This window comes from Poeciliopsis prolifica, unplaced genomic scaffold (assembly GCF_027474105.1).
Source record: "Poeciliopsis prolifica strain line A6 unplaced genomic scaffold, Auburn_PproV2 SCAFFOLD011, whole genome shotgun sequence".
Taxonomy (NCBI): Eukaryota; Metazoa; Chordata; class Actinopteri; order Cyprinodontiformes; family Poeciliidae; genus Poeciliopsis; species Poeciliopsis prolifica.
In genome coordinates this window covers 9,137,323-9,160,365 of record NW_026562386.1, presented here as the reverse complement: position 1 = coordinate 9,160,365, position 23,043 = coordinate 9,137,323, and the positions used below count along the sequence as shown (strand labels likewise).

The following is a 23,043-nucleotide window of genomic DNA, read 5'->3' as shown; positions in this document are numbered from 1 at the left end:
TGCTGAATAGTAATTTCCTATAAATTAATTAAACTGCTTGATGACTAGTAGACAAAACCTGTAAATTTTATGCAGTTCTTTATCATTCTTTTCTGAACATATTTTACAAATTTTCTTCCAAGTGAAACTCAGCTTTCACTGATTAGAAGACAAGTGGGGATTATCAGTTGTGTAAAATAGTGATGTGAGAAATGCACCAATGCGACTGAGAACAAGTCTAAGATTTATGTTTGCTATTCTTCTATAAAAGCTAAATTTGTGGAGAGCTTGGTCAATAGCTGTCTGAAAAAAAAAACTTTTTAAGTACTGTACTTGTGCAATATAGTTGTCTATCCTTGTTTAAAATCTCCTGAAGGTTTACACAAATCCCATATTTTAATTTAAAGCGGGATTAGGTGAGGAGGGAAGCCTATCGACATTAATATCAAGCCTGAAGCGCCCTCTCCTGGCTGCTATAGAGTGTACAAATTGGCGTGTGATCTCCGCCTTGCCGCCAGGTGACGCTGCAGTCTGTTGTCTCTCCCCGTAATGCTTCCGCTAACACGGTCTTACGAGAAGAGCTAGCAGCCGGTGGCTAATATACAAACAATGGGCAAGAAGCACAAAAAGCACAAGTCCGAAAAACATGCATATCAAGGTATTTTAGTTAAAGTCTTTAGCTGTGTTATTTATATAGTATTTTTTATAGCTTTGTTGTAGAAAAACCTGTAGGTTTAATTGTCTTCCAGCTATGATAGCTCCACAATAGCGTTAGCTCGGAAACTATTTACCAACTACGTTAATTTATGGGACTATTTACTGAATGTGTCTGTGTTTAAAAACAGAGTTAGCGATGGATGTAGGTTGAGTTGCAACATGCCTTACTTGTCTCGTACCAGACAGTCGTTGTTGGCGTTGTTGATTTTTCAAAACGCATTGACCCTTTGACTCTTATTGACTTGATGCTCCCAGAATACGGAGACAGACCGCTGAAGCTGGTGCTCAAGGTGTCCGGGAACGAAGTCACGACCGGAAGTTCCAGTCTGGACACTTTTTATGAGGAGCAACCCGCAGACAGCGACAAACCCAAAGACAAGAAGAAGAAAAAGAAGAAAGACAAAGACAGGAGCTTAGGCTCTCCAGAGGAAGACAGAGGGAAGAAAAAGGTAAATATAAGGATGATTATCCTAGCAAATGGACTTGCTGCTATGAAGGCGAATATTGTCTCTGTTCATGTTAGATGACTAAAAAGAAGAAGGGACACGATGCAGATGGGGAAGAAGACAGAGAGCAAAGCAGAACTCCTATTCGTTCAGAGCTGGATAGACTGGAAGGTAGTTTTATAATGTCTACAACTTTCTTTCTCAAAGCTTATAAGTACTTTTTTGAAATCCATCTGATGTCCGTGTTTGCAGAAAAAGAGCAGACACCTCTGCAGGAAGCTTTGAATCAGCTCATCAGGCAGCTTCAAAGGTGCAGCACATGGTTCTAAGTATTCTTTCACTAATTATTGTACATGTATAAGCAAACTCCCCTCACAGAGCTGAGAACGCCAGTCATCATCCTTTCTGTCTGCATGTATCTGTTTTTGTGTATGTTTTGGTTCATATGTGAATGAAATGTGTTTACACCACAGGAAAGACCCCAATGCATTCTTTGCATTTCCGGTGACCGACCTCATTGCACCTGGTTACACTTCTATTATTAAACGCCCAATGGACTTCAGTACGATGAAGGACAAAGTCAAGAAAGAGTTCTATCAGTCACTGGACGAACTCAAAGTAAGTGCATAGGATTCTTAACTCTTTAAAATTTCCAAGTATCTTTTATTTTTTAAATTAAATGTACAATTCTTGCAAGGTGCTGAACCCATTCGTACATGTTTCAATTCACATATCATTTTTTTTTTTACTATCTTGTCTAATGCTTGGTATGGGTTTTGTTGATGCTGTAGGTAGACTTCAGAATTATGTGTGAGAATGCCATGATTTACAACAAACCAGAGACAATCTACCATAAGGCAGCTCGAAAACTGTTACACTCTGGAATGAAGATCCTGAGCCAGGTACGAGTCTCCTCATAGAAATGTGTCTGTATTTTCTTTTTCCCTCTGGATTTCAGTCCAAAATTGTACATCCTCTAACATCAGCTCATGTTAGAAAACCAGGTTTGTTTTATGATAAGCATCCTCAGATGAACACAACAGAGTAGAAAGACTTTTATTTCAATTCTCTATCAACAGATTTTCCAAATTGGAAAATTATTCGAAGTGAAGTAAATAGTGAGGAGCACAGCTTTATAATGCATCCTCTAATAGCTGTGTTTCCTTTAGAGACTAAAAGGGGGTTCAGTAAGTAAGACTTGATATTGCATTGATCCAACAGATGAGGGCGCTAGAGAACGTCATCTGAAGTTTTCATACTGGTGTTCGTCCGGAAAGGCCTGTTACAGATTCAATACACCATAATCAATTTAATAGTTAATGAACAGACCTGTGCAGAGCGTGATAACATGTTAGAGCAGTAAGTGATCCATTGTCAGCTGTGTTGAAGTCAGCACACAGTTAAACCTTCAGGACACCAGAATTGGACTTTTCTACCATACAGTAAAGGGATTTTTGCTCTTCTTTACCTATTTGCTTTTCTTTTCTAGGCCACTAAGGTTTTTTTTCTTTTGTTGTCGTTCCTATATATAATAGGAAAGGCTGGACAGTCTAAAGCAGAGCATAGATTTTATGTCTGGCCTTGACCACTTCGCCAAACAAACGGTGAAGTCAGAGGACCAAGGAGTCACCAGCTCAGACCAGAGCAAGGAGGGAGCCATCACTGCCGGGAGCAGCGAGCGCTCCCAGACGCCCAGCACTCCAAGGTGCTTCAACTTGCCAACGACACACCTTCCACTGATACCTCCAACTCGACACGTTAGACCTTTAAATATATGTGTAAAAGATACACAAGCTTTGAGTGAAGGGTGAAATATTGTTTGGTTTCTCAGAAGACTAATCAGAAACAGCATGTTGTGTGTTTATGAGAGCATTTCCACTCAGGCTCTGTGTAAAGTTAGTTTTTTTATTACTGCAGAGCTGGAGGATGAGAATGTGCGGAATGCCCGATGGCAAGCTAGAACATGTTTGCTCCTGCTGCTGTACATATTTTCCATGAATTTAGTTTCTTTCTTTTTGCTGCATGAAGACTCACCATGACCACAGTAATATTTACTAGCCTGTTGCATCTTAATGACATTTGTTGACGTCAGAGAATCGAATCAAATAGATGAAAAGTGGAACAAAAGCAGAGTTTAAATATGTAGACTTCCTTCCTGCATTATTGTTTGTTGCTGTTTGCTACTGCTACAAAAATATTGACTCATTGTCAAATTGTCTCATCCTCGGTTTTTTCAATTTGAAATTCTTTTGCAGACAAGACAAAGACTCCAAGGACGAGGCGGCAAAGGCTGAGAAAGAGCTGGAGGAAATCCGCAAGGTCATTGAGGAGTCTGGAGGAAAGCTGTCGAACAGAGTGGTGCAGTGCGATGTAAGAAGCAAGAATTGACAAGAAAGCTTTTTTATTCCAGCTAATTTATCTTCCTTTAAAAACTTTCATTTCTTCAGCTGGCAGTATGACAAGAAAAGATGCTGCAGATCATTTATAAGTCAGCAGTTCAGCAATAATCCAAAGTATTAACCTTGTGAAGACATATTTTTGTTCAATTATTGCATTTTTGAAAATGGATATTACAATTTATTTTTTATTTTATGAGAAAGTGATCATTTATTTGCCTTACAGTTGGAGTTTGCAAGGCGGAAGTCCGATGGCTCCACAACTCTCGCCGTTCTCAACCCGGCTGATCCGTCACCCGGGGGTACAAACAATGTCAATCTGTCACAGAAAGTTTGGCCCATGTTTATTGACTAACCTATAGATGTGAGGGGAAAAAAACTTAAAATAACTTGATCTTTTATTGCAGTATAACAATCTCTATAGCAACCATGAAAAGCTTTGCACTTTCTAAATAGGTGTTATTTTCAGAAAAAAAAGCTTTCGCTGTCCTACCATCACAAATGTACATCTGTGGAGTTGGACAATAACTGGAATTATCTGAATTGGTCAGATGAGACTCAGACTGCGCTCATACACAACAATGTGTAGTTACACAAAGAAAGAATGTGTGGAAAAAGCACACTTAAGTACAGTAAAGACTCTGTAATGCTGTGGGCCCATTTTGCTCCCTAAGATGGTGCCTACAGTATTCCAATCAAAGTACATTTCTTTTTTATCATTACGTTTTCCCAGGTTTAATAAACACTTTTTAATTTGGTGAGAGATTCTGCTTCTGCATTGACATTTTAAGGATTTTATTTGACTAATGTTTACCAGGAAAACAACAAATGTTAGACTGCCAGTGCAAAACAATCATTGTGTAAGATATTTAATATTTATATTGTCTTGCTTTTGGAACACATTAGTGCAGATCTTCTAATAATAAAAGCAACGGTTAAATGTCATCTGCTCAGATGTTGGTTACTGTCCGGTGAAACTGGTCATGATGTCCAATCGGCTGCAGAACGGCGTGAACAGCCTGCAGAGCTTCAGGGAGGACAAAAGGAACAGAGTTACTCCAGGTAAACGAGCTGCTTCAAGCTCATCTCGCCTCATATAGTCTGAGCAGCTGACGAAGAGATTTCTGATGCCTTACTAACTCTTCACAGTGTCCTACTTGAGCTATGGCCCGTTCACATCCTACGCACCGGCGTACGACTCCAGCTTCTCCAACGTCAGCAAGGATGACTCAGACCTCATCTACTCGTTCTACGGAGAAGAGTCCAGTCTGCAGGGCTCAGACAGGTATGCTGCAGCGCCACCACAGGCGCAGTGGGATTAACTGGCAACGTCATTATAGGCATTCCTCACTGACTCCGGGCCAGATGTTCCCTTTTTTTTTTTTTTGACTTCATCCAGACTAGCGGAGATTAGCCAACAGCTGCAGACACAACCCGACCCTCAGGTCTCACGATACAGCTCAGGTTTAATACAATACATAAATTGGACCTTCTGTTGTTGGTTTGTTTTATGAAAAAAAGATTAGCAAAGTTACAAAGTTCAGAGTCTGCTCAAAGGAGAACTTCTCTGCGCCGATGGGAAGATAGTAATCATTTGTAATTAAGTCTTCATGTATTCATCTAATTTCCGAAATGGACACTTAATGTCTCGTGTTTCAGTCTCTGTAACATAACCAGTGAGAATCAGCAACTGCCACAATGTTCCTTTCAAGTCACTTCTAATAGGAAATTGCAGCCCAGATGTTTGTGTCTCATCACCATAGACGGACTCTTAAACCCAAATGCATCTTGGGAAGTGGTGGTCCTATCCCTTCCTTTCACCAGATTGCTAATATTACATAAGGCTTGTTAGCTCACTTTCAGCTTACAGGGCACGACTCGTGTCCCAATCAAAGATGTTCACACGTTTTTCTTTGTCTGATGTCAGGAAACAGAGCAAATACTGACTGCTTAGTGACCCAGAAATCCCACCTCATATTAACTCGGCAGGTCAGCTGATCAGTTAAAGCAGGCCGGGTGTTTCAGCAGGGGGGATTAAGGCGGGAGGAGACTGTTGTTTTTGTTTCATCAGACAAAATATAGGCTGCAACCACTATAATAGATAATGAGTTTTCTTTTGACATTGAAAAAACAAGAAGGTACCTTATATCATTACCTTATAATAGTACCTTATATTTATTGGCCTGCCAAAACTAGTTTTTTCACACTCAATTTATTTTATTGATTGTTTTTGGTTGTAACAGAAAGCTTTTATTGCTCTGGCTCCAGAAAATTACAAAACAGAGGACTGATACATTTTCTTCTATGGGAGGATGTGGAAAATAAGTTTCCAATGATATTTGTGTAACGCTGTTGTGGAAATGTAATGCAGGATTTATTTAATCTAAAAAGTTAAAAACGACTGCTAAATCTGCATTTTTTAAATGTTTGTTCTGTACTTTTTGCATCCAAATTATTAAGAGCCACTTGCAGATTGCAGACCTCTGGCCCATACAGTCATATTCAATAAATTAGAATATGCATCCTGATGTGTCCAGTTTGTCACCTTTGAAAATAAGAACCTTTAAGCAGACATTAAACATACTTTTCATTACGTCTACAGTTCTGTTTTTTATTGGTCTGATGTAATAGTAAGTGCAAAGCCATCTGTGTCTGTTTCGCTTAGTGATGAAGTAATATAATATTCTATTCTATAATATTCTAGTTTATTGAATGGGTCTGTGTGCTGGTTACTGGTAAGAAGGGAATGAATACAGATTCATGTCTCAGGTTTTTCAAACCACGTTTTTCTTTCACTCGCGCTTACAAGAATGCATTTCTCCGTGTTCTGTGACACAAAATCTCATTAAAATACCTCAATGTTTGAGACCCAGGCAATGAAATGAGTAAAATATGGCCCGTTTGTTTAATGGTAGGACTCAGTTATCCAATGTGGGAGGTTAACTGAGGTACATTATCGTCCATCATGTGTGGTTTCAGATTCATGTAGTTTCATGTGCTGAGATGTAAATGTCTGCATATTCACTTTCTGGCTCTGTGGTTTGTCAGAGTCTGTCACTTTCCAGGAAAGACATAGTTTTTTCCCTGGAAAAGTGAATGAATTGAAAATGTGTGACTCGTTAGCAACATGTCCTCACTTGTCCATAAAATCCTGCGTAAAGGATTCAGTTTCCTGGGAAGTTTAGGCCGTGTTGAAATTAATTTCTCTGCAGGCTTTATCAGCAAATTATTAACAAACTAGTTAGCAGTTGTGAAGTTTAAAAACTGTCGTGGTTTTTGTTTTTCCGGCAGCTTGTCGGAGTTCCTAGCCAAATCTGATGAGTATGTTTACAAAATGGGTGACAGTCTTCTGGATGCAATGACCAACGGAGAGCATTCAAGATGTCTAAAGGAAACTGAGCCTGTAAGCAGCCATTATAATCACAACCTTTTACCAGATCCCTAACTCACAGAACTGAGAGTGATTTTGCTTTTATGTTGTTCATATTTGTCCAGCAGCCAGAGGAGCCAGGAAGCAGACAAGAGAAGAAGAGTGGCGTGGAGGTGAGAGTCTGTCTTTAATCTGGAGCTGTTTCTGTGCGTTTTTAACACAGCAGGAGAAATGGAAATGGACATTAAGTGTAGAATGACACAAATGTAACACAAAACCGGAGCCACTCAGGCTCATCTGCTCCTGCTGGGCTGCTGCTCGGTGGAAAGCCCATCACGTGTGCCTGCATTACACCCCATATGAGGAGCCTTCATTTGATTTGTGTTATAGATGGCCTCTGCTGATGGTTTCTGCACCAACCAGCTGTGTCAACACAGCAGGGGCCCGCCGTTAACTGCCATCCATCCACACATGGAAAGAACATTTCCCTTCAAGAGCTCCTCGCTCGCAGTCCGGAGTTAGAGAAGTCGGAGGGGGTTGTTTTCCTTCAGCACATTCGGCCCCGCTGGCTGCAGAGCTCAATCGCTCCTAAGAGGAGCAGAGGAAACCGAAGCCCTGGCCCCAGCGTCAGACACAGAGCCACTCTCTGTACTGTCTGTTTGCTGTTCTTGGCTGCTGTCCAGGTTACACTCATCCCCTCCTGGGTCTTTGTAGCTTTTGATTAGGTTTGAATTTTATTGGATCAGAGAAGCAGCATCTCCATTAAAAAAGAACACACAAAAAAAAACTTTGAAAGACTTTAAAAAGCCTTGATGCATGTCACCTATCCAGGGAGAAATGCATTTTCTAATCTGACTAAGCTTTTTTTTTCCCTCTCTGTCTTCCCAGGTAGCCGAGGACAACTCATCCGCCAAGCTGGACGTCCCTCGTTCTGCTGAAAGCCTGGATGTGGCTGAGGAACTCTCTGGGGGTAAAGTTCTCAGCTTTGTTTATAGAAACAACTGATTATATTTGGAAAAAAAAATTAACTCCTGATACAGCAAAGTATAAAAGTGGCAGGAATGCAACTTTTACAAGTCGACTTACGAGTCATTGTTGAGTAACGGTTTATTAGATTAAAATGATCTCCAATTGCTTAACTATTGGACTGTTAGACTGCTGTTGTAGTTTGGCCTCCAACCAGAAGAGGGCGCCGCTGGTTGTCCTTAAGAAGAGCCAGTTGATACAGAAAACAAACATGGCATTTCAAATAAACTGTGTGTGACACAAAATACACTTTATGGCAGCTCTGTTTTGAAATATAAACAAGTTTCTTAAGTTATCATCTCAGTCAGTTGAACTACATAACCGATCAGTGGCAACTTCTCAATTAAAAATTACTGGTGTGCTTCAAAAGTGAAGATATGATGACAGAAAAGTGTCGGGCGAAAGAGAGAAAATTGCAACAGAAAAAAAACATAATCTTAATCAGCATGGTTATGAGGGCGGTCAACACGATGAACTCATGTTAATCATACTTCATAAAGTATTTTAAAATATATGTATCCTTTTGTTACTTCATAATGATAAGCCACTTCGTGTATGCCTACCACATAAAATCCTAATAATATGCACTGAAAATTGTTGTTTTGAAGTGAGAAATTGTTTGCAGACTAAGAATTTAACTTTTGTCAGACGCATATTTCTCATAAAAACAAAGCAGCCACTCAAAAATGCAGCTTCAACTTAATGCATATAACATTGATACAATTCCTGTAAATGAATTATAATGAAAAAAATGTGCTACCGCTAGACTTTTCTTCGCCCTGTCATACGTTTACTTCGATCTCAAGACTGCTAGTTTTTGACTGGGATGTTGTCAGGATTCCGAATGAAAGGATTCATTGTGTTGTGTAAATGTAACCCGTTTCTGCGGGGGTTACCCAAACATAACAGAAGGAGCTGAGAGGAAGTGCTAACAGAGCGACCGTGCTGACCCTCCCCTATCTGTTTCAGACGCCCTGCACTTCCAGCAGAAGTTGGACGAAACTACAAAGTTGCTGCGTAACTTGCAGGAAGTACAGAGGGAGCGCCTAAGTGCCAAGCAGCCGCCTAACATGATCTGCCTGCTGGCCCCGACTGCCAAGGAGCTGGAGCTGGGTAAGAGCCTCTCGCTGCATGGGCCCCTTTGTTCCCGCTCTCGGGTCTCACCACCAGCTGTAGACCTCCAACAACCCTTCATTTACCTCGTCAGTATTCATCTAACACAGGTGTGGTTAGACAGTGGTCTGATTCAAGTCACTGGGGCCCCCAGATCCCAGGGATGTGAGGCATTTTCTTTTGATGTGCTGCATTCTGTGTAAGCGAAAAATGTGACCTTTTTATTAGGAATCATTTCTAACTAAAAACCCCTTAGCTGTAGGTTTAAATAACTTCAAAAATAAACAGTATGAATTCCCTTTATTTCCTCTGCTATGTGATTGGCTCATAATCTCCTGTTGCCTTACTTCCTATCCTTCCCTCACAGCTGAGAAAGTTACAGGGAACCTGACGGAGCTGACTGGTCAAGTGGCCCCATGTGACGTCAGCAGCGTCTACGGCATCAGGAAGGCCATGGGCATCACCGTCCCCCCAGAGCTGCCTGAACCCCTCATAGACCTCACAACAGGTAAACTGTCTTAACTCAACCCGAACTGTTGCCCAGGCTTATCCTACAGCCTGAAACTGGATGGAATTTGCTTCAATGTGGGGAAAAAAAGTAAATAAATCTTGGAAAAGTATGTTTATTTTACTTCATTTCTTTTTTCTAAAAGTTGTTTTTCTTTCCTTTTATCTTTGTGTTGTTTCTTTCTTGTGTGCTTTTGTTTTTTTTTTAGGTTCTTTCCTTGTGTCCCTCTTGGCATTCCTTTGTGTCCTTCCATTTAATTTTCCTTTTCCTTCCTCACTGTTCTGTTTTTATTAGTGTGAACGCTGCAGCCATTAACACTCGAGTTCCTCCGCTTTTTGCCACTTGACTACGTCTGCATACTTTGTGCTATTTCACTCATTCAACTTTTACCGTGTTCTGCTCATTCAGGACATTACAGCTATATTTTGGTATTGACATCTTCTGTGGTTTATCAAATATTCGGCTTTTTGCAGTCATGTTGGGCCACATTGGAGTGAATGGAACGTCTCATAATTTCTAAAAGGCTCTGCTAAAACCTTGGGGCTCTTTCTAACTGTATTTTCAGCTAGAAATTACATTTAAACTCTAAAATGTCGTCGTAACACATGACCTTCAACTACTTCTGATCAGTTCAGCTTTTTTATATCTTTTACAGATTTAATAAAATTCCTCTTCAGCTTTTTACTTGCATTATGCTCAGTCTTCCCAATGTAAATTCCAGTTTCTCCCCTAACCCAAAGTCTCCTTCCAGTCCTCGTTCTGACAATAAATCCAACCCTAATTCCTCATAGATGCTATTAGTTTAGCTTTTTAGCTCATTTTAGCTTATTAACTGTTGTGACCTTATAGTTTAGCTTTGTAAATGGTGTTCTGGGTCAGTTTCTAATAGTCTAAGTGAGATTTTTGCACTGACTGATAGTTTTTACTACTAGTTTTTCTATTTTTGTTAGTTTTGCAGATTTTTGCTTTATTCTGCTGCTTCAGCCTACTTATTGCATTCTTGCTCTTGACTTCAAATGCTTCTGTAATTTTCACTAAAAATATTCAGCTTGCAGCATTCACACTGCATTTCTGCAGGACATGCAAATTTGTCTACTTCCTTCTATCCAAACATTTTCTTACAACCTGGTCCCTAATGGGGTCAGGAAGTGCTGGTGCCTAACTTCAGCTAACGTGCACCCTGGACAGGGTACCAGTCTGTCGCAGGACAACGCAGAGACAAACAGGACAAACAACCATGCGGACACCCACACTCGCACCTAGAAAGAATTTAAAGCGACCAATCAACCTAACAGTCATGTTTTTGGACTGTGGGAGGAAGCCGGAGTACCTGGAGAGAACCCACGCTTGCACAGGGAGAACATACAGACTCCGTCCAGAAAGACCCTGGGCCAGGAATTGAACCTAGGACCTTGTTGCAAGACAACAGTGCCATCAACTGTCTAGCACCTTGTCTGCTTTCTTCCGTTTCTATATTTTGTTTCTGTCAATTCTGAAAAACCGATCGGGATTTTCACATAAAAATGTGTAGAGATTGTTTGTGGTGCATTATGTCCTATATTAAAGAAAAACCACACAAAATGGATTTCTCTCTGCTTTCAGTTCATGAGACGAGTGAACCGATGGAGACCTCATCCAGCTGTCCAGATGTGGGTCACCTTGTCGCAGTGAAATGACATTCCAGCCAGCCTCATTAAGTTTATCAACCTAAGTTTTGTACAAACTGTGCTTTTTTGTCTGACTCTTGTGTGCATTTCATCAATAAACCTTTTTTATTTAAACCTTTTCTAAAATTTTTTAATTCTAAATTTCAAACTACTGACTTACGAAAACATTTATTACATTCTGTAACTGTACAAAAAGTTAGTCACATTTGTTCACAGAAAGGCCAGTACAACATTATGCAACAGCAATTACAGACGAGATGTTGGTCTCAGACGACAAGGCCGCGAGACGGATTCAGAGGAGCCGACAGTGTTATGGTTGCCAAGAAAAAAAAAAAATCCGCTGGAAGGCTGTTAAATCACACAGCTGAGGACATGCATAACATTTCCCACCTGTCGCAGCACACATGGAAATCAAAAGGCAGCAGAATAGTTGTTTTTTTTTTCTTTATCAAAGTGGAATAAACAAAAATGATGGAATACATTCAGCACAGTTCTTGTTGAATCTGTAGATTGTTGGAGTGGTCAAACTGCACAACTGGAACCAAGGAATGTGAGCAAAACAAGTTCTACCTGAACTTACAGAGGGTTGCATCGTCTGTCTGTAATGGTGTGAAGATGTAGGTTTTACCAGGCAGGAAAGGTTTTCATTTCCAACAGCTCAACATGAATGCCCAACATCTGTCATGTTTATCATGTTGAATTATCAATCACTTTTCAAATAGCTGAATTTCAGAGGTTTAATTTCTTGACTTAGATTTTTAATTTCTGCAAATTCTCAAGTCATTTTGGGGCACAAATGTGACTAATTAGATAATAAACCTAATTATCTCCAATAAAGCATAATTTTATATAACGCTTTTTTATAAACGTCAACATCTAAAAGATCTGCAAGAATAAAATAGAAATACATAACTTCATTTTCATCACATTAGGTTAGAAACAAAAAAAAAAAAATACATGACATCACTGTTTTTATTGTGAATAGAAAAAGATGGCGGCTGTCTCCGTCGTCTTCTAACTAACTAAATGGTCCCAGGTGTGTCTTCCACACAACGAAGCAGTGAAGTTTTCTTCCTTCCTTTCAACGGCATCACAGGAACGTGCATTACAGCCAGACTGACACCTGTGACGCGCGGGAGTCTGTAAACTCTGTAACCCGTACGAGTCTGTATCCAGTCCTGCTGGCTGCGACGGCCCAGCCTCAGCTCAGCCCGATTCCTTGCTGTTTGCTCGTGTCAGTGCACACAAAGAAGGTTCTCAGCTCCCCTTTCCCCTTGACGCTGATGAATCCTCGACACTCACAGGAGTAACCCAGCTTCCTCAGCACTTGAGAGGATTCTTCTGTTACCTAAAAGAGCAGCAAAAAGTCACAGCTGAAGCTGAGAGAGAGGAGCATTTGTATGAAGACTAAATGTTCAATTAGTCATGATTTAAATCTGTTCATTTAAGAACGTTTACACAACCACAGTCTCTAATGTGTGATTTTTCTTCATGTGTAGAAGAAGAAAAAACATGATTTTTAACATTTGTCCCCAACCAGACCCCTGACTGAAGTGAACTAGGTTTCATTTATGGAGATCAAACAGCAGGCAGGTCAGGGGTCTGCAACCTTTACAAACCTAAGAACTATTTTTAGCCTTTATCTAAATAAACTTATTTAGAATTGCAAATGTTTCCTGGCATTTAAAAAACAAAAACTTACATTTTTCTATTACAGATTTCTATTACAGTAAATTTGTCCTATTTAAAATACCACAATTTAATTTCTATTTTTTCCATAAACGATGGATAAGTTTTCTTTGATAGGAAGTTGATCTTAGCGGAAAATTAAGCACAGTTTCCAACTCTGTGACAAATGAATTTTATGTATTTTTATTCCCATTCTGTTCTGGAAATTTTTTGCAATTACTAAAACCAGCATTTTGTATGTATGTACAAACATTAGTTGCAGTTAAGCCAAAGTTACTTAGAGTCATACTGGAAGCCCCAGAGATCCACTAGCTGCTCCAGAGCCACAGATTGTAGACCCCTTAACTTGGTTGTCAAACAGTATGCTAAATTTAAAAAAATAAAATGGACATGAAGTTAAAATAAAGACGAGGGGAGCATGAACAGAGAAGCAACATGGGAACCATGTCAACTCTGGAGGAACTGCAAAGACCCACAGCTGATGTGGGACAATCTGTTTACATGGAAGGTACTAGTTAGTCACTCTCGAAATCTGGCCTTTATTAAAAACGAGCAAAGCCATACTGAAACCAACCTGGATCTTTCCCATTTCTCCAGTGCTCTCCATTCTGCTGGCTACATTCACTGTGTTGCCCCAGATGTCATACTGAGGTTTCCTCGCCCCGATCACTCCAGCTATCACTGGGCCATGATTAATTCCTTAGAGAGGGAAAAAAAGATTCGTTTTATTTCCGTATCTTATTGCATTACAAGTAGGAAAAGTAGGAAAAAAAAGTCACAAGGGAAGAATACAAATACAAAATTGTTTCTTCATTACCAAAGGTGTGGTGTGCTGCAGGTTTGTTTTAATTGTGATAATAAACTACAAAAATTTCCTGATTGTGGCTAAACCAGGAAAATTGCTGTTTAAACGCTACAAATACATGCACCTTTATTTTATCTGTTAAATGTTTCTATAAACATTAACATAGAGGGGCGTTAGTGTGTCTTAATGCATCGAATATTCTGCTTCTATATCTGGTGTAGTTAAATGAAATGGCAGTATTTGTATCCCTTAAGCTTTTTCAGGTTTTGGCATGTTACAGCCGTAAATTCAAGATTTTATGTTTAAGACCAAGCAAAACAGTGGACAATAATGCAATGTAAGGGAAAGAAGAAAGATGCATAATTTTCTAAATTTTTATAGCTAAAAACCTAAAAGTGTTGCGAACAATTACATTTAGCAGCAATAATTAGCACCGTTTATCAAATTACAGCTGCAAGACTTTTGGGAAATGTCCCGACTGACTTCCATAGCCACAGTCTCAAACTTTTGCTCATTCTTCAAACTCCAACCGAGTTTAGTGCTATTGTTATGGTAGAAGGCGAACCTCAGCAGTTATCTCAGGTATTTCCCACAGCATGACACTGCCAGCGTGCTGTTTAACCATGGGGACCATGTGCTCAGAGTGATGTTTTGTGTTTGTCCTCAGCCACAAATAATGTTTTGCTCTGAGGCTAAAAGCTCCATTTTGGTCTCATTTGACAAAACAGCTTCATTCCAATGTTTGCTAGTCCCTAAATGTCTCATGGGCGACTGTAAATATAACCTCTGATGGCTTTCTTTAAGCTGCGACTCTTTTCTTGCACCCCACCTTTAAAAGTAACATTGCCCAGGTCAGGGCTAATAGTTATCTGTATGTGAGCTGCAAATCTGTGAAATGTGAAAAGGTTAGTCCCAGTAACATGATTCTGCAAAAGCAGGTTCATTGTGATAAGCTGCTAACAGTCTGTAAAATAACCTAAAAACCGCTCAGTGCTTCAGATCAGACTGTAAAAGCAGAACATAAATGCCAATCATGTGCAGGGTAACTAAGGAGGACCAGCCAGGTTATGGTGTAGCTTTATCCAGTCAAAGGTTTCGGCTGCCCAGCTGCTGTGCACACTCACCCACTCGAAGCCTGAAGGTGTTGAAGGAATGTCTGTTGATTACATCCAACTTGCCAATCATAGCAATGGCGAACTCCACCATGATTCCTATCTGGGCCTGCTGCTTCTCTATGTCCTGAAAACACACCGGAGGATTACATAATCACTCGATGCTCACAACATTTAAAGGACGAGTAGAGCCTGCTTTGAAACAGCTCATCTGACCCCTGCCTGACCCGGAGCTAAAGCGCTACTCAAGCCCACCTGATGGTTTTCATGCCCAGGCCCACTAAGCCCCGCCGTTGCCATGTAGGTGCTGCCAATTGTCTTGATCTTCTCCACACCACTGAACTTTGGTTTGGAGAGCAGCTGGAGGATTACAGGAAAACAACTGAGAAATGTTCACCTTTTATCATGTTGGTTTTTTTTTCCCCTGCATGTATCAAAAGTCCAGATGATTAGCGTGTCAAGGAAGATGCAATAAATTTTTATTCTCCTGACCTCATCAAAATCAGCGACGATCTCATTGAGCAGCCTGAGGCATTCCAAGCCCTCCTTGTTAATATCGCACTCGGTGTAAAACTCTTTGAAATTCGGCACAGAGGCAAACATCACGCAGACGCAGTCATAAGACTTGTAGTACAGGTCCTGTTCAGAAACAAAACGCATGGTTTTATTTTCAGTCTCATCATTTTGTTAAAAAAACATGAGAATAATTCATTTTTATTAGCTAAATTCTATTAATATACAGGTCTGTGTAATATGAAGCTTATAGAGTAATGATTTATTACGGACTTTGACGTATTTGATATTAATTCCCATTAACTACATTGATAAAACTCAGAAATAAGTCTTCTGTGAAAATTCGACTATCACTCATGGCCAACAAATGGACTGTAACATTATGGCCACATGTTATTATGTGTAGCCATAATGTCATTGTGTGTTCACAGTTGTCTGTTAGACATTCATTAACATCTTCCACAAGGAGAGTAACCGATACAAAAGGTTTAACCAATGATGTTAATGGAAAGTTGAGTGGAAGCAAAAGATATAAAAGTAAAGGTTACAAGCAACATGGATAGCCACATAGGAAATAAATTAAGACAGAAGAGGAACAACATCCTAGTTGCTTTAGGATGTTGGAGTGAAGTTTCCAATCCGTGATGATTTGTGGAGCCATGTTATCTGCTGATGTATTATCAATACAGATAGATGGATTCCTTTGGTAGCTCAAACTTCCCTCTCCTGATGCTGATTTGTTTCCAGTTGGAGTTGGAATCTGCTCACACTGCCAAAACTATCCATTCTTGCTTTAGTGACCATTGTATTATGGTGATTTACTAGTCAACAAATACGCATGAACACCGCACAGAATCTAAGCGGTGTAGTTCAAGGGGAAGATGAGAGACGCAGGGCCCAACAACAGAGCAGAAGCCACTCAGGCTTCAGGCTCAGATTTTCTGAGAAAGCAGCATTAATATCAGCAGTAATGTGATAATCCCATGAGCTGGATGAGTACAGTTGTATGTTTTACTGAGGACATCGAATTGATGAATGTAAAATAGGTTTAATCTATCTAAAGCCAAATAAGAACTACTGGATTCTTGTCACCTTCAAATATAAAAATACTAAAACACAATTTGCAGGATCAGAAACCTGTGAATTCAGAGCTTAGAAAATGACTCGTATTAAGTCGTTTCACTGGTAGTATTTTTCGTCCTGTGCATCAATTATCATCTAGTGCCTAGCAACCAGATGGCTTAACCTGAAGGATTCAGCTGAAATGCCTTGAAAATCTCACCTCGTTCTTCTTGTTCTCACCGACAAACAGCGCTGCCACGTGGGCAGGCAGCACGTTTTCCAGCAGCAGACGGTTCAGGTTCTCCCTCGTCTCTATCTCGTCCTGCTCCGTGCGGTTCTTGTACTTGAGCTGGAAGTCCTGCCGAAAGCAGTTGTCGTTCTAGGAGGCAGACCCGCAGTGATGTTACAAAATGCAGCAGTAGTGTGGGTGTTAATGCATTCAGTTTTCTTCTGCCAGAACTGTTGGGGATACAAAAGGAAAAACAACTAAAGCATAAAACTATCATACCTGCAGCGATATGATGAGAATGGTGACTAGAAACAGCATGATGTCGATGCCGCTCATAATCTGAAGGTCTTTGACAAACCCAGTGCATGACAGGGTGTCATTTGTCGTCCTGCAGAACAAAGATGAGAAGTCTTCATTCAGAAATACATTTTGCAAAATTGTTCAAAATGAAAATATGAATATTTTTTCACCATTACAGAACAGTTAACACAAACTGCAAAATTTACAAGGTGTACTTAAACACACCCGGTTAAAAACCAGATGAAATGTAATCTTGAGTCAAAAACTTTGTCCATCTGCATTAACGTAAAAGGAAACGTCACTGACAGTCTTATTCCAATGAAATTTGCTTAATAATTTTTGACTTACTCGTTGCAGTCAAATCTGTTGTAGTATTGGGTGAAGTTTTCAAACTTCACGAGTTGGGTTTTAAGAAAAATTGGATGGCTGAAGATGATGTAGTAGTACAAGATGGATGCAACAAAGAGGAGGAGCACTTTGAGCTCTAAGCTCACTCGCAGAAAGACTCCACATGCAATGAGCGACAGGCTCCAGCAGCATACAGAGTACTGAGGGACAGCGAGAGGACAAAGGGGACATACATCATACAAGCAATACAAGTCTAACAAAAAACTTCTGTCACATTTAAACGTATGCAAACAACTAAAACATTTATCTAGAAAATATTTGACCAATAAAGGAAACTTTTATTTAATCCTGCAAACTTTTATAATAAAGTAATAATTCCAGTGCCTTGCAAAAATACTTAGACATTTTTGTTTCTTCTGTTACAACTACAAACTTTAATGTATTTAAGTAGGATCTGACTTGATAGACCAACACAAAGCTGCAAATAATTTGGAATGTGAAAGTAGCATCCCAATTAGCAGGGATGAGGAAGACTTGATGAATCTAAGCAATTCTGACAGGAAACTTGTTAAAGGCTGCAAAAGACTTGAGACTGGGGCTAAAGTCAGCTGCCACCACGACCTCAAGTATGAAGCTGAATAGGATGGCCAACTCCAGGAGGACTGGAGTTGGTTTGTATCAAAGCGTATTCATGTACTAAACTTGCCCAGTCAAAGCTCAGATCTAAATTCAATCAAGAATTTGTAGAAAATTTATACTTCACATTTAATTTTTTTAAGTTTGAGCTGTTTGGCAAAAACAAAAAAATGGGCAACAAATATGGACTCTCCACACACTCAAGTGACTTGGAGCTGTAATGAAAGGTTGGTAGAATCAGGGGTCAGAATAAAAATGCACACCACACTTTTCTGTCAAAATCCATAGGTCATTTTATTTTCCCTTCAAAAAACATGAACCACTTTGTGTTGGTCTATTGAACAAAAACTAGTTGGAAAAGATCAAGGCGGTTAAACATTGTGCACTACACTATATAGTATCTGGGATGTGTGAGGTTTATGTATGGAGGCAGTAACACTCCGTGGGACTAGCTAAACACAGATTATAGTTAACAAATCCTCCACTCACAGGCAGTGACAAGTCATCAGTCTCTATGTTCGAGTCATTCTGGAAAAGGAAATGCTGCCAAGAGATGAAATACATTTTTTCAATTTGACTGACAAGTCAACCTGATTTGACTCGGAGCCCAAATTGTGAACATTGTCCTACCAGGTTAAACAGCGCCGATATAATGATGACCGCAGTGGTAATGGTTGCCAGAGGGAGGCGCAGACACGGCCGCTTCACCACCGCCTCCGATACAGCTGTCAGCCACCGACACCCTGACAGCTTGTGCGGAAACACGCGCTGCAGAGGATAAAGAGAAGTGAGAAGAAAAGATGAGAGGAAAAGGTGGATTCAGACATGTGAAAGGAGCATGTGACTCTTTGCCCAGTCAGCCGTCTCCAGACATCATGTGTCAGTGACTTGCAGATGATTTAATTCAGAAGAAGAATTTGTTTTTGGGGAGAAAACTGCAATGAACTGACTGTCAGTTTTCATCTGCCTGGTCAAAAAGGAAGCTCCAACAATTCAAACATTACTTTGAAAATATAAATATAGAACTTCTATTTCACAATCTTTACTTACTTTAAACTTGCCTGTTTTATAGTTGGGACTTTGTCTTTGAATTATAAAAGGAAGTGGAGTTTTTTTTATGCTTAGCCAATACTTTTGCAGTTTAAAAGACAAAAACAAAAAAAAATTTGATCATTTCTATTCAGTTTAGCATTGATTGCATTAAACTATATTAATGCAGTTTTAAGAATATGTAATTAAACATTCAAATTTAATTGAAGATGAACAACAATTTAACTTTCATCAAAATGTTTCTACTCTGGGGTTCAAAGAAATGATTTTATTAATTAAAATTCTGAGTTCTGATCGATAACATTAGTCATTTAGAGAAACTGAACAAGCAAACAGGCAATCTGCTTTTGCAAGTTTTAATATTTTTGCAAATATTGGTTGACAACATTTTGCTATGTTTATCTTTTTACTCTTTTCTCACACTGACAACATGTTCTGGGTCACTTGCTAACTTTCTATATGGTAAAGAAAGTTGGAGACAAAATGCAAACAATCTGTCATTGTAGATAAAATATTATCTGCAGGCTGAAATTGTTCAAGATTACTAATGTCAATTAGCTATGGATTAATTGAGGATTATTTAAAGGCATTTAGTAATTTCTGAATTTGCTACATAATTTATTTAAGAGCTAATTCAACACATTTGAACAGACCTTCATCTGTCAGCTCTTTGTGTACGACATTTAAAGGTCACAAAAATCATTAATGAACTAAGGGTCAGAACGCTTACAAGATTTTATTCAGCATTGAATAAAGGCTTGATCTGGTCAGTCTAACAGCTCTATTGAGGGTATTTTCAAGGGCAATAGCGAAAGCACTCAACATCCTTAAAATTTAACAAGGCTTGTGATTTTAAATTTCATCTGCAAGATGGAAGATAATTGTTAGAAAGCAAAAGGGAAAGTAGTCCTCCATCTTCTTCATTCTACCCACGGCTCAAAGAATACAGCTGCAGATGCATTCCCACTAAAATTTTTTTTTTTTAATGAAGTCTTCACAATTACTGCATAAGATTCCATTGTATGACATTAGCACAAAATCAGAGCAGAAATCTGGAAAAGATTGCACATTAAATTTCTTTTTAAATTCAAAATAGTGTTCAAGAGCAAAACACTTCAGTCATGCACATGTACTGCAGAAATGGACCAGGTCACAATTAAACAAAACACCTGAATTACATGTTATTACATTATCCATCTAGGTGGTAGCAAGAAATGCACAGGTCTTCTCCGTTTTCTTCAAACCCAGATTCTAACATGGCCTGAAAATTTGTAAATTAAAAGATTCGTCATACTAAAGGTTAATCGTACTGACCTGCAGATGACCCGCATAACAGATGGCCAAAATCACCACCAGAATAGAAGCCAACACTCCAAAGTATGTCAACCCCTGCTCCCTACTGATAGAGACAAAATAAAGTTAGATTTTTTTTTTCATCCAAAGAGGTTTAATTTTATGGTTCGTCTTTGAAACAATAAAAACTGACTAAAACAGAAGACAATAAAAGCCTTGTGTTGTTCTTTCAGAGTTTAGCACAATGAGGGTAGAACAGGCTTTTAGTGAAAATGGAAATATGGTTTTACTTACTTCTTTGTGACAAGCATTTGAATTACAAAGATACAGAGGAAGATGAAGGTTGCACATCCCACATAGTGCTTGAACATTGGCAAGTCCAAGAATCGGTACTAAGGAGAGGAAAAGAAGAAAATACTGCTCTGTTTGCAGGTTTGCATACACATTTGAATGAGGCTTTGGGGTTTTGAAACAATGCATTTGGATTCTTTTCCTCTGAGAGGAATGATTATGCAACCTCCGTTGAATGTTTATCTGGTCCAAAATAAGTTTTGTTGCATGTTAAGAAACAGAATTATCTCCACATTTTAACTCTCCAGCTGTTGACTTAAGGTGAAGTTAATACATTTGGAAGTAGTCCTCCATCTTCTTCATTCTACCTACTTTGAGCAATGGTAATGGCAAAGAACCAGACCAAAAGCACTGTGCTCGATACCTGGAGTAGTGTGTTTAGATCTGAAACAGTCCAAACAGTCCGCTCTTTATTCTGACAGTAAAAAAAAAAAAAAAACATAAAAAATCCCCTGAAGTATTTTTTTTGTTTGTGCCTGTGGGCAGATGCAAATTTTACTCCATGTGATAGTTAAACATCCTTCTCTAGGACAGCAGCATTACTGTTCCTGTGTCTGCCAGGTTACGTTGTGAGGGATTTCCACCAAACACGTGAACTATTTGCCTTTATCAAAAAAGGAACCGTTTGGGTCAGACAGTTGAGGTCGGATACAGCTGGGTGTTTCAAATGAGAAATCGTGAGACAGAGATTGAGCAGGTTACCTCTAGATTACTCACTTCTGGCAATTAATTTTGCCTCTTAGTGGATGAGAGAAAATCCTAAATAAATCCGATTTATCTTTTTATTTGTTCAAAATAAAATCAAGCCACAATTCATGCTGTTGTATCAAAGCAATTTATGTGTATCCAAAAATAATTAATGATTTCAACAAACAAAGTCACACCTACCTGCTTTTCTAATTCTTTTTTTGGAAACCACAAGGCTACCCTTCTGCTCTCTTCAGACTTTGACCACTGCCTACGAGAAGAGAAGAAAAGAAACGGAAAAAAAAAGAAAAGAAATCTGATTATTCTTTTACATTCCAACACACTTATTTAAACTCCAGAAAAATAAATGCTGCAAGAACTTCAATTAGTTCATCCAAAACAATCTGTCTAAACTGATTCTGCTGTAGCAGTCAGCATTAAAAGAGTCTCTGACTGAAGAGACTTTTTGAATTGTGTTCATTTTGTAAAACATGTGAAGAACCGACGCTTCCACAAGAAGTGCAATCTACTTTGTCTCGTTTTTATGCAACTTTGCTCACGTTGAACCTGTTGTCTTGCTGAATATTGAGGTTTTATAGTCCTCCACTGATTCTCCTATGATGGGCATATTGCAGGTTCTCCTGAAATCTACAATCGTCTCTTATTTTGTTCACGCTCAAGATGAGGTGAGTGTTCCCACACCATGCCACAAAGAAATTACTTGTCAAATAACAGCAATTTTAAAAGAAAGCCACGTAATTGCAGATTGTTGCACTTGTAATCGCATGTAGTTGGTAAATCGGTAAATTGTTACGAGACTGAAGTCAAATTTGCATCTTAATTTCTGTTCATCAAGGAAACATTTCAGTAAGGGAAAAATCTACCTTACACCCCTAGAAAGATTTTTGTCTTTTCAACAAGGAAAAAAAGGCTCGGGTTTCCTATCTGCTAAAAGCTAATTATGCAAAACTTCATAGTTTTTCATTTGCAGATGAGGCTGTGCTCCTGGTGACTGGGCCATGCAGAGCATTTTTCTCACATTTTATCTCAAACCTGTACTTGCATAAATTAAAAAAAAAACATCCTCCAAATGTGAAATCATGTCTTCAGCTGAGTTGAACATAGTGAGTCTTCTCTGCAATTTCCATCTTTTTAATTGTGGGCTGTTTTCCACCTTCTGGAGATTTATATTACCATCACATCAATAGGCAATTTTCATTGTCACAAAAAGTGATTCATACCTAAAGGATCAGCCAAAGATATACTGCAGAGAATGCCAAGAAAACATCAAGTCATGAGGTTGTGTTACTTAATGATCAGCCAACAAAAACGCCATGCATCATTTCTGAGGAGTGGATCAAAAATCTGCCATCATTACATGGCAGCGGCACCATAATATGCGTTTTATATACAGCGTTTGAGCACACGTTCTTCATGTAATCTACAGGATCAGCAGAGCAAATCACCAAACACAAAAACATAATTGGAATGTGGAAGTCAATCATGTGTAGTGTTTTTCTCATCACAAAATGGGTGGATTATTTTTCAGAGCTCTTGATAAATCTTTTTAAATAACACAGCCATCTGTAGATTTTTGCTCCATCTTTCTGTGTGCAGTTCTGAGCATTTCCTGCTCATTTCATTGCCTGACAGGGCTATGCTGTTTTTGCATGTTTAGTCAGTGACATTTTTCAGATCTTTTAATTTTGACATGTGAGAAATACAACCAGAGTAAGAACAAAAGAA

At 39.1% G+C, this 23,043-nt stretch overlaps 2 protein-coding genes across 6 annotated transcripts in view; one reads left to right on the top strand and one right to left on the bottom strand.

Moving 5' to 3' along the window:
- The first annotated feature begins 523 nt into the window (after nt 1-523).
- On the top strand, nt 524-11,336 carry brd7 (bromodomain containing 7). 2 transcript variants are annotated; one of them, XM_055037035.1, is made up of 17 exons: nt 524-637; nt 952-1,145; nt 1,220-1,313; nt 1,395-1,452; nt 1,616-1,760; nt 1,934-2,044; nt 2,678-2,847; nt 3,398-3,512; nt 3,765-3,840; nt 4,493-4,600; nt 4,688-4,823; nt 6,830-6,941; nt 7,037-7,081; nt 7,797-7,878; nt 8,904-9,047; nt 9,415-9,555; nt 11,158-11,336. In XM_055037035.1, exons 1-17 carry the CDS (start codon nt 589-591, stop codon nt 11,229-11,231), a joined length of 1,854 nt encoding a protein of 617 aa, XP_054893010.1. In that variant the 5' UTR covers nt 524-588; the 3' UTR covers nt 11,232-11,336. The 2 variants fall into 2 exon arrangements, with proteins under 2 accessions (XP_054893010.1, XP_054893008.1); XM_055037033.1 differs by having other exon boundaries at nt 7,034-7,081.
- Nucleotides 11,337-11,374: 38 nt separating this feature from the next.
- The window catches only part of adcy7 (adenylate cyclase 7), a 57,940-nt gene continuing 46,271 nt past the window's right edge, over nt 11,375-23,043 (bottom strand). For all 4 annotated transcript variants that reach the window (XM_055037029.1, XM_055037028.1, XM_055037027.1 and 1 more), the window contains 13 exons: nt 21,499-21,568; nt 20,554-20,651; nt 20,281-20,365; nt 18,547-18,684; nt 18,406-18,459; nt 17,281-17,480; nt 16,912-17,020; nt 16,624-16,782; nt 15,321-15,467; nt 15,084-15,188; nt 14,841-14,955; nt 13,486-13,610; nt 11,375-12,570 (listed from right to left, as the gene is read on the bottom strand). In XM_055037029.1, coding sequence (XP_054893004.1) covers nt 12,424-12,570; nt 13,486-13,610; nt 14,841-14,955; nt 15,084-15,188; nt 15,321-15,467; nt 16,624-16,782; nt 16,912-17,020; nt 17,281-17,480; nt 18,406-18,459; nt 18,547-18,684; nt 20,281-20,365; nt 20,554-20,651; nt 21,499-21,568 — 1,552 coding nt within the window. In that variant the 3' untranslated portion in view covers nt 11,375-12,423. The remainder of the gene's footprint in view (nt 12,571-13,485; nt 13,611-14,840; nt 14,956-15,083; nt 15,189-15,320; nt 15,468-16,623; nt 16,783-16,911; nt 17,021-17,280; nt 17,481-18,405; nt 18,460-18,546; nt 18,685-20,280; nt 20,366-20,553; nt 20,652-21,498; nt 21,569-23,043) is intronic.